This window comes from Polypterus senegalus, chromosome 13 (genome assembly GCF_016835505.1).
Source record: "Polypterus senegalus isolate Bchr_013 chromosome 13, ASM1683550v1, whole genome shotgun sequence".
NCBI classification, from domain to species: Eukaryota; Metazoa; Chordata; class Cladistia; order Polypteriformes; family Polypteridae; genus Polypterus; species Polypterus senegalus.
The window spans coordinates 4,359,298-4,373,394 of record NC_053166.1 but is presented as its reverse complement, the minus strand read 5'-3'; the positions used below and the strand labels follow the sequence as shown (position 1 = coordinate 4,373,394).

Here is a 14,097-nt window from a genome sequence, read left to right as displayed (position 1 = left end):
TTCACCTGGCTGGTGGCATCACACAGGGGGCAAGGCCTCTTCTTGTCCTTCAGGGGGTGCAGGGAGAGCAGAGGACAACCAAAGAGCCAGGGTGACAAACAGAATCAATCAAGCACACCATCCCGAGCATCGGACTACTAAATGAGAAGCCTGCAAGTCAGCAATCAAACAAGAGGCTGGCCCTCGGGGCACAGTGGGTCATAACGTGAGTGTGGTCAGAAGTGAGGTGCCCCTCTTGGGCACCAGTCATATGTCAGGGGCGGGCAGCACAGATGAACACCTGACAAGATGCCATATTGAAAAATGAGAGTAGCGACCATTCCTGGGCAATCACAGAAAGACACAGGTGGGGCTCCTCTGCTCAGGGTGGGCAGTCAGTGCTATGCCCATCCTTGAAGTGCCACTGCTGTGGCCTATCCTGCCAAGCCCATCTGGCCAGCCTCCCTCTAACCACATTGACATTTGACAACAGGCACATCTAGTCAGTTCCTTGTTTCCAGTCCAGTGTGGCAGGGGCACAGAGTTGCACAGAAAGAGCCAGATGGGCACACAGATGTCAAGGCATCCTGGAATGCCCGCTCTGAGAGTCCCTGTGGCCGTCTGAGGCAGGAGGCTAAAAACAATGGGTCAAAGGCCACGGCCCCTATTAATGTCTCTGCCAAGACGGTGGGAAGGCATTCTGTTCATCAACTGGTGCCCATTTCATGCCCTGTCCTCCTCGGCTGCCTGAAGCTCATCTGGTGATAAATGAGTGTGCCGTTTGACCACCAGGAAGCTTTACAGGTTTCCTGCTCTACACAGCTGACCACAAGCCCACCAATGTCTGCGTCAGGAGGAAGTGGAGCCGACTTGGCGTATTTTAGGTTCATTCAAAGCTTTGCTTGAGTGCCCAGCGGGTGAGGGCCGAGAGCGGCAGCTGGCATACAGCAGAGTGATAAAACACAAGAAGTCCCAATCGGTTCTCCTCACTTGTCCTCTGGCATTTCTGCCCATGAGGTCTTGTGATGACCGCGATTCTTAGTGGGTCACTGAGCGCCCGTGACACATATTGGGGTGCCACTCAGGATTTACAACACTGGTCACTGTACTTACTGTTCAGGCTCACTAGTGTGCCATCCAACAATGTCCATTAGTTATTTCTTCATCCTGAATACCAGCCAGCTCACCAGGGCATGACCCCTGGCACCCAAATAAAAAATTAAGCCTGCCCAGCACATGTGTGGCAAGGAGTTACCTGCCCAGTGACATCAAATGGCCCGAGCTTTGACACCAGCCTTGGCAGGGTGAGGGTTGACTGGCTGGTAGGAACAATGCAGGAACGGCACAGGGGAGGGAAAGGCAGCACAGGAAACATCCAGGCCTGAAACAAAATTGGAGGTCCCACATGTGCCAGTGCAAGAATGCAGGGACTGCTAGATGGCACACGATCCCGTGGCACTCCGTCCCCCCTCTGTTACAGTATGTCAGGCTGCTGGGCAGTTCCCTTGGACACCTGAGAGGCACAAGGACAGCTGGAAAGCCATCCCACATCAAGGAGGGAATTTGGGTTGGGCCACTCGGGCCACTGGGATGGCAAACGGAGAGTCTGATGTGGGGACTTGTCATGTGACCTGCCAGCTCAATAGCAATGGACGGCCAACAGGAGATGGCACCTAAGCCACTGTGGAAATGGTATGGTGGAACATTCCTTTGTACCTCATTTTCTCTTTGTGTCGTGCCCGTCACGGCTGAAGTGTCTCTGGTGGACGAGGGGTGGCCTTGACCAGTTTGGGCGAGATGGGTGCCCAGACCCTGCTGGCAAACTGGCTTTGTGTTCTCCCTGTGTTCATCCCTCACAGCACACATCACACAGCCCTGCTGTCAAAGGCAGGTGCAGACTGGCAGCCCCCCCACCAGCTCAGCTTTACTTGCCTTCCTCCTTGGCGGCACCGAGGCCCCCCGCCGCGTGACTGAGCTCTGCAGCTTTGTGGTCACCGTGCCCCCTCCCCCAACTTCTCCTTTTCATTCCATCGCTTCTTCTTCTTCTCGTTTCTCCGCCGCCTTTCTGGCCTTCAGTTTGACTGCAGGAGGACATCAGAACGGCTATGAAATGGCGGGTCTGTGCGCTTGAGGCCGAGGGCGCGAAGGTGCGGCTTGACGAGCAAAGCGATGCGCGGCACGGCGCGGGCGGAAAGCGGAAGTGCAATCTGATGCATCAGCGATCCTCGGAGTGAAGAGGCACCCAAACGACTGAGCAGCGGGCGCAAGCAGGGAGCTGCAGCACCGAGAGGGTTAAAACATGGCACCCTGGGACAAGATCGACCGCCATGGAGTCGGTAAGCAAAATGGGGCCACTTGGTGTGCCCCCCGAGCCGCCGTTTGTGTGTGTGTGCACAGGGAAGGAAGAGGAGGAGGAGGAGGATGTGGGCAGGTCGACATTAACTGACTTTGAAGGTGCGTTAGATGGTGGGAAAGCAAACGGGCCCGGAGAGAACGGGAAGAATGGCGGTCCCACTGTCCTGCCCAGTGCCCAATCTGCGATAAATCGCTGGTTTTCAGTCTTCTGGCACGGTGGGCCTTGGCACGTTTATGTCACTGCGGCGTCCCTGAGAGTCCTGGGCGGGCCGCGCTCTTGGCGTCAAGCGCGAGCTTGTGGTGTGGGGGCGCTGGCAGAGCTCTGCAACTAAACGGGTGCATAGTGTGTCAGACTGGCATTGAGAAAGGGAGGCCAACAGTGCCTGGCACACGCAGGAGCCACAGCACTCCAAAATGCTGCTTTGTGGCCCCCAGCAGGGGGTGTGACAGCTGTGTGGCCTACCTCACTTTTCATGATGGCAGGTGACCATCAACTTTTATGAAATGGCAGTTATTAAGCTTTAGAACATCAGGACAATCAGACGAGAACAGGCCATTCAGCCCCACAAGCTCGCCAGTCCTGTCCACTTATTTCTTCTAAAATAACATCAGGTCGAGTCCTCCTGTCCACCGCACCCCTTGGTCGCTTATTCCAAGTGTCTGTCGTTCTTTGTGTAAAGAAAAACTTCCTAATGTTGGTGTGAAATTTGCCCTTCATGAGTTTCCTACCTTGAGGACCTCATTTTAAAGTCACCGTCTCGGTCCACTGGACTCATTCCCTTCATACTTTCAGACACTTCAGTCAGGTCTCCTCTTCATCTCCTCTAAAGGCTCAGCTCTTTGAATCTTTCCTCATAATTCATCCCCTGTAGCCCTGATATCAGCCTAGTCGCTCTTCTCTGGACCTTCTCTGGTGCTGCTATGTCTTTATGGAGACCCAAACTGCACCCAGGACTCCAGATGAGGCCTCACCAGTGTGTTATAAAGCTTGAGCAGATCCTCCTGTGACTTGTACTCCACACGTCAAGGCGCTATATAACCTATAACACCATCACCCTCTGCTTCCTGTGTCTGAGCCATGGCTCCCTCTAGTGGCTCGAAGGCTGACTATGAAAGTTGTCTCCACCAAACGTCCTAATGCTGGGCTTTTACAATGAGACCCACCTGCAGGGCTTACTGGGGCCTTCTGTCTGGTCTGGACTATAAAAACATGGATGGAGGAACAGGGTGGGCCACCCCCTTCTGCAATGACTTGGCACCACCTTTAAGTTGGACTGGTGATTAACTGGTGGTGGCATCACAGTTTGGGGCCCCCCTTACATAAAGCTGACCCACTGCTCAAATCACTTCATCCAGCTGAGGATCACAGAGAGCCAGACTCAGTGGGGTGACATCACCACTCACTCATAATGTGGAGTCTCACTCAAAGGTTGGGGACGTTAGAGGTGACACCTGAATCTCAGATTGCTTTCTTCTTTCTGATTTTGCTTGGTGATCACCTGTCACTGCCCTGTAATAACACCACCTGCCTGCAGAGGGCACTCTGTCTCCCTGGCAGTGCAGGTCCACTGAAATGCAGCAGCTCACTGCTGGGCTCCTGACTGCCCCCTGGTGGCTCAGATTTAGACACTCGAGCAGTTATGTGAATGCACACCTTGTTAGATGGTAATGATCTTCAAGGACCCTACATATGCCCTTACAATCCTGGGCCAGTACTCTGGGGGTCCCAAACACCACAATTCAAATTCTAGTAATTCACCAGAACGCCCAGCGTTCCTTCAGACCTCTCCATCGTCCAGCTTCACCTTCTGCGGCTGACCTCTCAGAACGCTGCTGCTCACCTTCAGTCCTGAGCTTGGAAGTGACACGGTGGAGGTGAGCGTCAGCCATGCGGTGCCACAGGATACACAAATGGAGCTGAATTGGCCAGAGTGTCCTGCCTGTGCCCGGGCTTCAGTCATGCGCTCAAGACCACCTTGAGAGGAGAGGCTTTGGCTCCATAAATATGCAGCATGCTGGCTTTGTGGTGCCCCATCTTCAACTGCCCCGCTCTACACAGAGATGGCTGCCCATCTCCTTCCCCTCCTAACACTGCCAGGCTTTGGCCATTACCCTGATTCTTGAGTGAGGGTCTTACCTGAGCTGAGCACTAACAATGTGGACAGGAGCCGCGCTGGGCACGTGTGCTGATGTTTCACGGAGGAGCGCAGGCTGAGTGTTGTTGAGTTTAATAGTGTGGCAGGAGGAGCTGAGGTTTGAATTCCCTCTGGGCAAGGCGATTGGTGCAAAACGGGCACGGTGGATTAAACAACCAGTGAAGCTGTACTTAATACGGAGGGCCACATATTACATGAAGTGAAAAGCAGCTCTCTATGGTCCTGAGACTGTGTGAATGGCATGTCGAGTGGCACAATTTGCCAAGATGGCTTTCACGGCAGATTTGCTGGGTTGGCCTCTGACATCGTTTGCTGAATCTTTTCCAGAAAATCCCACCCTAGGATGCTTTGTGAGGTCAGCGTGACATCACAGAGCTGTGGCAGGCCATGTTGGATGGGGATGGCACAACCCGGTCGGTGGCACCTGTTTACTGCTCGCACACACGCGTGATGTCACTGCCCGGTCAGAAGTCTAAAAACAACCAAAAACTCCTCTTCTGAGGGGAATGAGAATCTGATGGCGACACTTGATTGTGCGTTGTGACTCGACTGCTGCATTAAGGGTTAGGGTTAGAGCACGTAGTGACAGTGACGGCCCCCGAGTGAATAACGCTGACCCCTCGAATCCCCCCTCGAGTTGGCTAGTCACAGTGATGGGAGCTCAAGAGACACAGAGAGATATGAATTGGTGGCGTGGTGGTTGGCACTGCCGCCTCATAGTTCAGGTCACAAGAAGTGACCTTCCCTTGGCCTTCAGTGACACTCACAAGGCCACTGGCCATCATAATGCACTCCAGGCTGGTTCTGTTTCTTCTGCTTGTCTGCATTCCGTGCCCATCACGAGTGAGCAGTTGCTGTTTGTTAGTCTTTAAACTGCCGCCTTGGGACGGGTAACACATGCAGAGCGCCATCCTGATGCCAGCTTTGGGGGGCTTTTCAGAGAGCAGCGGCCGAGTGTGCAGAGTCTCTAAGCGGGGCACAAGCGCTCCTACTTAGGCCTGAAGGCTGCCTGGCGCAGGTTCGTGTCGTGGGTCCAATGCAGGGCCACAGATCTGATGGGGTTCTTGAAAACTCTAGTGGGACCCTCTGCCATCATCCAGATTTCACACTCGCCCGCCAACCCCAGCCTCTAAGACCGTCGGCCGCCTACTCCGTACCCACTGAGAGCGTTTGGCTCTTGTCCCTCTTGCATCGGTTTGGCAGTGCCCCTTGGTCAGGATGCCTGCTGCCAGTTCTTCCTTCCAACCTTCTCTTTCACATCTCGGCCATCGTCATTTCTCAGCCCGACTCTTCTGCACTCTCAGTGGCTCGTCCAGAATGTCCAGACGGTCAGTGATGGCCGTCACTCTCTCTGCCCTCCTACCGTCATTTTATCACCAGAGGGGCTGACGTCCTGGTGGCATTTCCTGGTTGTCTTTGCTTGGGTGCGGCTTGGGGGTGGGCTGTGGTATGGGGTGGGGGGCCAATTAATTGCTTCTTAGGACGGCTGGATTGTGTGTGTCAAGCAGTCCATGTCCACCAAGAGGCCGTCCTGGGCAGCGCCACGTGAAGGTTGCCAGTCCTTACCGCATCCCAAAAGGTCCTTCGCCTGTTAGCAGCTTGTAGGGACATTATATCGCGCCTTTTTAAAGTGACACGTGACAACCTGCTGGGGTGTGTGCTGTGACACCTTGAGAAGTCCTTTGAATGTTGAGGGTCCGGACTGCAGCAAAGAAACCAAAGAGAAGCAGAGACTGAGGTGACAGTCACTGTGGTTACTGACGGTGGCCCTGTGGCCCAATGGCTTCCATTTGCGCGTCTAATGATAATTAAAGTGCAGCTCAGCAGCTTCAGTCTCCGCGCTGTCCTTCTTTTGTGAGTGAAATTTACAATTGAGGGCTTTTTGGCCGCTCTGTCTGCCCAGCTGGCACCAATCCCCTGTTCAATTCAGTCTTTCAGCAGATAACACAGCAACAAAATGAGGAAGTAAATGAAAAGAAAAGCGGCCTGCACACGAACTAATAAAAGTAAGACGGGAGAGGAGAATGGAGAAGGTGAAGGAATAGGTGGGCGAATGGGGGATACAGCGATGAGCACATGGGCTTAGGACCACCATCTGTGGGTACCACATAGCAGTCAGGGCAGTGCATGTGCCAGGGTAATTCCAGCAAAGAGTCCATGGGCAGAGGCAGACAGGCATGGCGTATATGACTGGCAAGAGAACGACATGGTGGACACGTCCATCAGGAGCCCTCCGACCTTGTTCTTGGCCCACCAATTTGGACTCCATCCTTCAACTCCTCCCTAATCCAAAACATTCAGAAAGAACAGGAGCACTGGGCTGGCACCACCTCACTGAATGGTCCTGCACCCTCAGATAAGCACGCTGACCGCCAATTCTGACCAGAAGTGGCACGTGAGGGCGGTTCACTGATGCCACTCTGCAGAAGAAGCCCTGCTTGTTTATTGGCACCGCCTTGACGGCTTTTCATTCCACCCGAGCTCCTTACCTGCCTTGGCCTCGACGTCATTCCCTGCTTTGCTCCCAGTTTTGAAAGTGGCCCTCGGCTGGGCTGACCTGAGGTCTTCTGGGCTTCACTCGAAACCAATAGAAAATGACACAGCGGGCGCTGGTGTAAAGCCACGCCCACCTTCATTTACATGTCGCCACGCCCCGTGGAGACCCCTTTGGTGGGACCGCCCCCTCACAGCGCAAGCGTGCCATGGAGAACATGACAGTCGCCTTGTAGATTCATAGCTCACCATCGTAAACTTGTTGGTCTTTTTCAGCAACTTACAACTACAATGGCAGTGGCAAGAGACACCTGAGTCTTCAGGTTGGTGACACCGTCCACATCGAAGCATCCTGTGAAGGTACGTGGAGGGGATTCAGAGCTTGGGGGTCTGCTCTTCACAGGTCGTCCTTGGGCTCCAAGTGTCTCAGCTGAGGGGTCACTTGGGGTGGCGCTAAGTCAGTTGGTTTTCTGCCAAATGCCCGTGAGTGGCAGAGGAGCGAGGCTGGGATTTGGGTCTTCTAGTCCTGGCTAACCTGCTTCTCTGCCGCATTTGTTGTGTCATTTCACCGTTTTTCAGGGCGTTTGCATGCAGAGATCGCTCATGTTGTCACACAAGGTGACATTACAGTGGAAACGGTGAACCAGGGTGCTGGGTAGTGGAAGAAATCAGCTGGCACTGGGGAGACCCTGCAGCCCTTAACCCCTTGTCATCTCTTTTGCTCTCCTCAGGCTGGTTCAAAGGTTATCTGTCCAGGGACAAATCCGTCGAGGTGAGAGACTTTCCCGTGTGTCCCTTGTCCCCTGCCATCACCTGTCCTGCGCTTTTCCATGTTCTCTGCGCATCGTCACTGAGATGCCACGTGAAACCCTCCGATGTTCTTGTTTTTCCGGTTGCTTCTGCGAGCTTTAACCCTTTAGACCCCTCATTGATAAAGATCGGCCAGTCACAGGTCCAGTGGCCTGATTGGTCAAAATGCAGTCGGCCTCGGCCAGGAGAAGAGCACTGAGCCATCACAAGACCCCCACACAGGGACCCCACACCTCATCAGGCATCAGGCAGGCTTTGTGCTGTCATATTGGTAGGCAGTTCTGCTCTTCTTTTTGAGATTCAAACGGCGTTTTAAAGAGAATTTCAACGTCAGCGCTGCTCATTGCTGGGGGTCGCCGGCCGAACAAAGTTCCCCCTGCCACTCGGCCAGCGCCAGCTCTCGCCCAATGGCCGTGCATTTTTAACGTATTCAGGCCGACCTGAGGGATTTTGTGTGAGGGTCTGCTGCGTCTTCAGGGTTCCCACACATCGGAGGGCTGCTGTTTTCACCCAATCGTCGTGCAGCAGTCAGAAGGTCACCCCCTGAAGGGACATCGTGACAGCAGGCTTAGAAAGCTGTGTGCTACACAGGTGGCAATTCATAAAGAGAAGCCATCAGAAGAAGAAGACTGAGTCGGGAAATCGAGTTCGACGAATGGACACAATCAGACAGGCGCCGACGACATTTGGGTGAGGTCCACGTGACGGGCCCTATGGGCAAAAATGAGGTGCTGCCCAGCAGGGGTCTATTCAATCTAAACGATCCGATAAGAAGATCAAGAATAACCCGAATTACGGATTTAAAACCATAAAGGGTGGTCTGCACACCCGGCGAGTCCCAGTGGGCGGGTCAGTGAGTGGGTGGGTCAGTGAGTGGGCTGGTCAGTGAGTGGGTGGGTCAGTCAGTTGGCAGGTCAGTCAGAGGGCAAGTCCCAGTGGGCGGGTCAGTGAGTGGACGGGTCAGTCAGTTGGTGGGTCAGTGAGTGGGCAGGTCAGTCAGTGTTCAGTTAGGTCACATGGCGCCCTGGGGCTCCACTCGTTTAACGCGTTGCTTTGCTCTCCACGTTACCAGCCGGGTGCAGCAGCTCCAGAGGGGGTCCGGTGAAAACCGATTCACGACTGAGAGGACGATTGAGGAGTTGAGGTGACGCGACTGAAGTGTTTTAAAGGGTGTCATTTGTCACTTGAAGTTCTCCAATGAGAGACAGACAAGCACTTCTTAAGGCTCAAAGATTCTGCTTGGCAGGAGTGGTTGGGCAGCGTGGTGGTCTGTAGGACTGGACGTGACAGAGAGTGCCGGCCTGCTGGGCTCACAATGGCCACCTCACGAGGGTCACCTTCCTCTTCTCTCTGACTTGATGAGATTGGCTGATCGGTCCATCCTGTAAGTCTGCGTCTAATGGGCAGACATGTCACCCCTTCCGTCATTGCCCAGGTGGCACTGCCCACTCTCACGTTCAGTGGTGCACAAGATGGCATCCTTCTAAGCTGATGCCTTTCCTGCTTGCCCATGTCCGTGTCTCGTGTGTCCGTCTGCTGCCCATACTGCTTGACTGGTCGTCTCTAAGACAAATCGGCGATGTATGGAAGTAATGGCCTTTCTTTTCCTGTCACAGGGCATCTTCCCGTCATCCTACATACATGTGAGGGAGTTGGTGGCCGAGAAGAAAGGGTATGCCACTCGATTCTCACTCTGTGTTTATGCCGATGTGCCGACTAAATGTTTTTGTGGTGTGCAAATGGGTCTTGGCGCAGTTGGCATCATGCAGTTCCACAGGGCAGCAGTGGCCTTCCATGCTGACCAGTTACTGTGCCAGTGTGCAGTTCACCCTGCAGGCAGCACCATTCTTACTCCTCTTCCATTGCATGTCATTGTCATTCTCAAGGGAGCAAGGCAACGTGACATCAGCTGAATTGCCACTGGTGCAAGAAGTGACAACCACCCTCCGGGAATGGGGCAGCATCTGGAAACAGCTGTATGTGGTAAGCATCACCCAGCCTGCAGTGACCAGCCCGCCACTAGGGGGCTCCTCCTATTTGAGCTTGCGTGCCCGCGTGGTTTCGTTGTTTTCTCTGACTGCTGGTTCAGAGCTGAAGCAGTGCTGGTAACTCCAAGCATGGCTGAAATCCCCACATGCGTTTTCACGCCCTTCCTGACCCGATTCTAATGGCCTCCATTTTCTGTCTGACTGCAGGCCAACAAGCCGGATAAAGTGCAGCACATCCAGCGCATGATGTTCGACCTGATGGAGTGGCGCTCCCAGCTGATGTCGGGGACCCTGCCCAAAGACGAATTCAAGGAGCTCAACCAGAAGGTCACGTCCAAAATCGACTATGGCAACAAGTGCGTAGGCCCTCTTGATCGGTCACTTGGGGGGGATGCCAGCCCTGGGGTGAAAAGAGAAACTCTGAGGTAGGAGGGAGAATCACACAAACAACTGCCCGCAGTTCGAGAGGAATTGAAAATCAAAAGCAGGCTGCAGAATACCAGGCCATGCCGTCCTGCCCGTGTGCCGAGGAGACCCGATAAATGCACTGAACCTTCCACCAAGCCAGAGCGCTACATAAATCGCTGTATGCGGAACGTGGCACACGTGGTGGCATTCAGACGATAAACTAGAATGTGTAGATGGGCACAGAGAACCCTCAGGGCTGGTGAAACGGTGTCACCTTCAGCTTGTCACACTCTGTATGTGTCTTGGTGGTCTTCTCTGGACCCCTGGTATTCATCATGGCTAATCTCTCTCCCTTCTGCTGGCAGGATCCTGGAGCTCGACCTGGTGGTCCGAGATAGCAATGGGAACATCTTAGATCCAGACAAGAGCAGTGTCATCAGCTTGTTCCGTGCTCACGAAGAAGCCACCGACAAAATCTCGGAGCGCATTAAAGAGGAGATGGTGAGTGACAGCCGGGCAGGTAAAAGCTCTGACTTGGCAAATTCATCCTGGACACGAGGATCAAGCACCTTTACGACATGGCGTCTCACGTTAGAAACCCCGGGGCGAGAGAAACCAGAGGTCCACGTAACCCGTGACCTCATTTAAGAACAAAGAGGCAGACCCTCACACACAGGTGGGCTACAGGAAACTCTCTCACTTCTCCAAACAGACCGATGGACTCAAGAGGCCCAAACAAGGTCCCACCTGGACCGTCACGTCCTCGGACACAGGCACTTGGTGCGCTGGAATTGGCGACGTCACCATTGTTAGAAAATGAACTGAAAATGTCTTTGATGACAACAGTAGCCAGTAAATCCAGCACAGGGTCACAGCACGAGGGATGTGACAACGAATACCCGCAATCAGGGAATGGCACCGTGGGTAGCGGTGACGGCTGGCAGCTACAGCACCCCATGCCCAGTCATCGCCATCCACGAGGAGTCTGTGGGTTCTCCCCGTGCCTGACTGGAGGGGCTGCTGTCCTGTGCCCTGGGCAGCCTGCTTGGGTTAACTTCAGCCTGAGCTCCTCTAATGATGATAAAGCCGTCCATCACATCTAAGACGGTAAACCTCAGCCCTGCAGTCGAGGCGCTTCTCCATCCCACCACACGTCTCCACCTCTGTCTTCACTCCGACGTCCTCAAATGCCCATCTTTAATGGCCACGACAGCAATTAGGCAGCAGCTGTGAGCGCAATTAACGAGCAATCAGCATAATTTGGTGCTCCTACCACAACTGTGGTTCAGCGCTAAACGGTTGGGCCGCCGAGTGGACTTTTATCAGCAGCTGGAGAGCCTCGGCCACAGCAGAACTGGCTCATCGTTCTGTCAGAGGCACGACACTTAAGGCTGGCACTCTCTCTCTCTGCTTCTCTTCACAGTCCGATGTTCAGATGGACCACTCGGGGATGTCCGCACGTATCCAGTCCTCTCCCACTCACAGCCTCTACGTGTTTGTCCGGAACTTCGTGTGTCGAATTGGAGAAGACTCGGAGCTTTTCATGTCTCTGTATGATCCACAGAAGCAGTCCATCATCAGGTACGGCCGGCGTCCTCTGAGGCCTCCAACACCTCCACTGGGCAGGGTGGCATAGTCTTAAAAGGGTTGGCATTATCAGGTACGGCCGGCGTCCACTGAGTCCTCCAACACATCCAGTGGGCAGGGTGGCATAGTCTCAAAAGGGTTGGCATCATCAGGTACTGCCTGTGTCCTCTGAGCCCTCCAACACATCCAATGGGCAGAGTGGCATAGTCTCGAAAGGGTTGGCATTATCAGGTACGGCAAGTGTCGTCTGAGCCCTCCAACACCACCAGTGGGCAGGGTGGCATAGTCTCGAAAGGGTTGGCATTAGCAGGTACGGCCGGCGTCCACTGAGCCCTCCAACATATCCAGTGGGTATGGTGGCATAGTCTCAAAAGGGTTGGCATCATCAGGTACAGCCGGTGTCCTCTGAGCCCTCCAACACATCCAGTGGGCAGGGTGGCATAGTCTCAAAAGGGTTGGCATCATCAGGTGCGGCCGGCGTCCTCTGAGGCCTCCAACACATCCAGTGGGCAGGGTGGCATTGTCTCAAAAGGGTTGGCATCATCAGGTACGGCCGGCATCCTCTGAGTCCTCCAACACATCCAGTGGGCAGGGTGGCATAGTCTTAAAAGGGTTGGCATTATCAGGTACGGCCGGCGTCCACTGAGCCCTCCAACATATCCATTGGGTATGGTGGCATAGTCTCAAAAGGGTTGGCATCATCAGGTACGGCCGGCGTCTTCTGAGGCCTCCAACACCTCGACTGGGCAGGGTGGCATAGTCTCAAAAGGGTTGGCATCATCAGGTGCGTCCTCTGAGCCCTCCAACACCTCCACTGGGCAGGGTGGCATTGTCTCAAAAGGGTTGGCATCATCAGGTGCGGCCGGCGTCCTCTGAGGCCTCCAACACATCCAGTGGGCAGGGTGGCATAGTCTCCAAAGGGTTGGCACATTGAAGAAGCAAACAGAATTGGGATGTCAGCTTCATTCCTCCCTGTGTCTCTACTGTCCCACATGTCAAATGGCCGCTCTCGTGGTCGTTCAGCTGCTTTCCAACAGGCGGCCACGTCAGCCCTGACACTCTCACCCGTCCTGTCTCAGCTCATGCCCACATCAGGCCTTCCTCTTGTCTGACTTGTGTATCTTTTCTTCTAAAGTGAGAACTACCTGGTGCGCTGGGGCAAATCTGGATTCCCAAAAGAAATCGACATGTTGAATAACCTGAAGGTGGTCTTCACGGTAAGCACAATCAGTCAGTCAGACCTGTGTGTGAACGCTGTGGACGGGCGGTGCGGAGGGCTCGACGTTCAGGGAGGTGGCACGGCTCACTAAGCCAGCCCAGGTGACCCGTCTCTCTTGCAGGATCTGGGCAACAAAGAGCTCAACCGGGAGAAGATTTATCTTGTCTGTCAGATTGTCAGGGTGGGCAGAATGGACCTCAAGGATTGCAATGCAAAGAAGCCCACAATGGGGCTGAGGCGGCCCTTCGGTGTGGCAGGTATGACAGTGGGCTGAGGCGGTGGGATTCCCTGTTGGTGTTTTTGGTGGGCTTTCACCATTGCTGTGTTTCTTTGTAGTGATGGACATCAGTGAGATCATCAAAGGCAAGATCGAGAGTGACGAGGAGAAGCAGCACTTCATCCCCTTCCACCCGTAAGTCAACCTGCCGTGTGTGAGGCCTTCTCGTGAAATGGTGACTTGGCATGGAGGTGCAGTTCTCAGTGCCAACACATCAAGTGTGGGTTGTGAGCGCAGAACTGGGAGACGGACCCAGAAACGCAGTCGAAAGATGAGCTGAAGTCGACGGGCGAAGGGCAGACCCCAGTCCTCGATATCGACAGATCAGACACAAAACGGGTGATTTGTCTTTTGTGATTTTGCCCGCCAAACTTCAACAGCAAACAGCCAGTTCACATATCGTGGCACCTGCCACCCGTGCCACTTAACGAGGACCCACATAGGTGAACCAACTGTGGCTTTCAGAACTAAACAAGGCCTTCCCGTCATTTCCACAAGGGTCTACTTAAAGACATCACCGATATTATTGAGTGCCCACAAAAAAAATGAAAAAGAAGGGGGCTAAAACTTAACCACACGTAATAGACGGGCACTGATGTTGGCAGATGTTTTAATCGCTCACCCAGGAGAGCCTGCTGAGGCGTCACGAGTTGGCACAGAGGGCACTTTTCATGATGCACATCCTCTCTGCTTGGGGTTTGCCAGGGCTGGGTGGGCGATTGCTACTGCTGAGATGTTCTTCTTCAGATGCCGTTTCCCATCTGGTGCCCCTTCAGTTTGTCGTCTGTAGTCTTCCTCACTTTGAACGCCCACGTCCAGACCTGT

General features: G+C 54.1%; 1 protein-coding gene across 1 annotated transcript in view; it reads left to right on the top strand.

Annotated features, from left to right (window-relative positions):
* Window positions 1–2,044: 2,044 nt before the first annotated feature.
* Window positions 2,045–14,097, top strand: part of LOC120542177 (dedicator of cytokinesis protein 2-like) — a 63,009-nt gene continuing 50,956 nt past the window's right edge. The window contains exons 1-11 of the mRNA XM_039774431.1: window positions 2,045–2,315; window positions 7,260–7,343; window positions 7,715–7,755; window positions 9,410–9,465; window positions 9,680–9,776; window positions 9,989–10,137; window positions 10,555–10,690; window positions 11,613–11,770; window positions 12,912–12,993; window positions 13,117–13,252; window positions 13,332–13,407. Of these exons, the coding sequence (XP_039630365.1) occupies window positions 2,279–2,315; window positions 7,260–7,343; window positions 7,715–7,755; window positions 9,410–9,465; window positions 9,680–9,776; window positions 9,989–10,137; window positions 10,555–10,690; window positions 11,613–11,770; window positions 12,912–12,993; window positions 13,117–13,252; window positions 13,332–13,407 (1,052 nt within the window). The 5' untranslated portion in view covers window positions 2,045–2,278. The remainder of the gene's footprint in view (window positions 2,316–7,259; window positions 7,344–7,714; window positions 7,756–9,409; window positions 9,466–9,679; window positions 9,777–9,988; window positions 10,138–10,554; window positions 10,691–11,612; window positions 11,771–12,911; window positions 12,994–13,116; window positions 13,253–13,331; window positions 13,408–14,097) is intronic.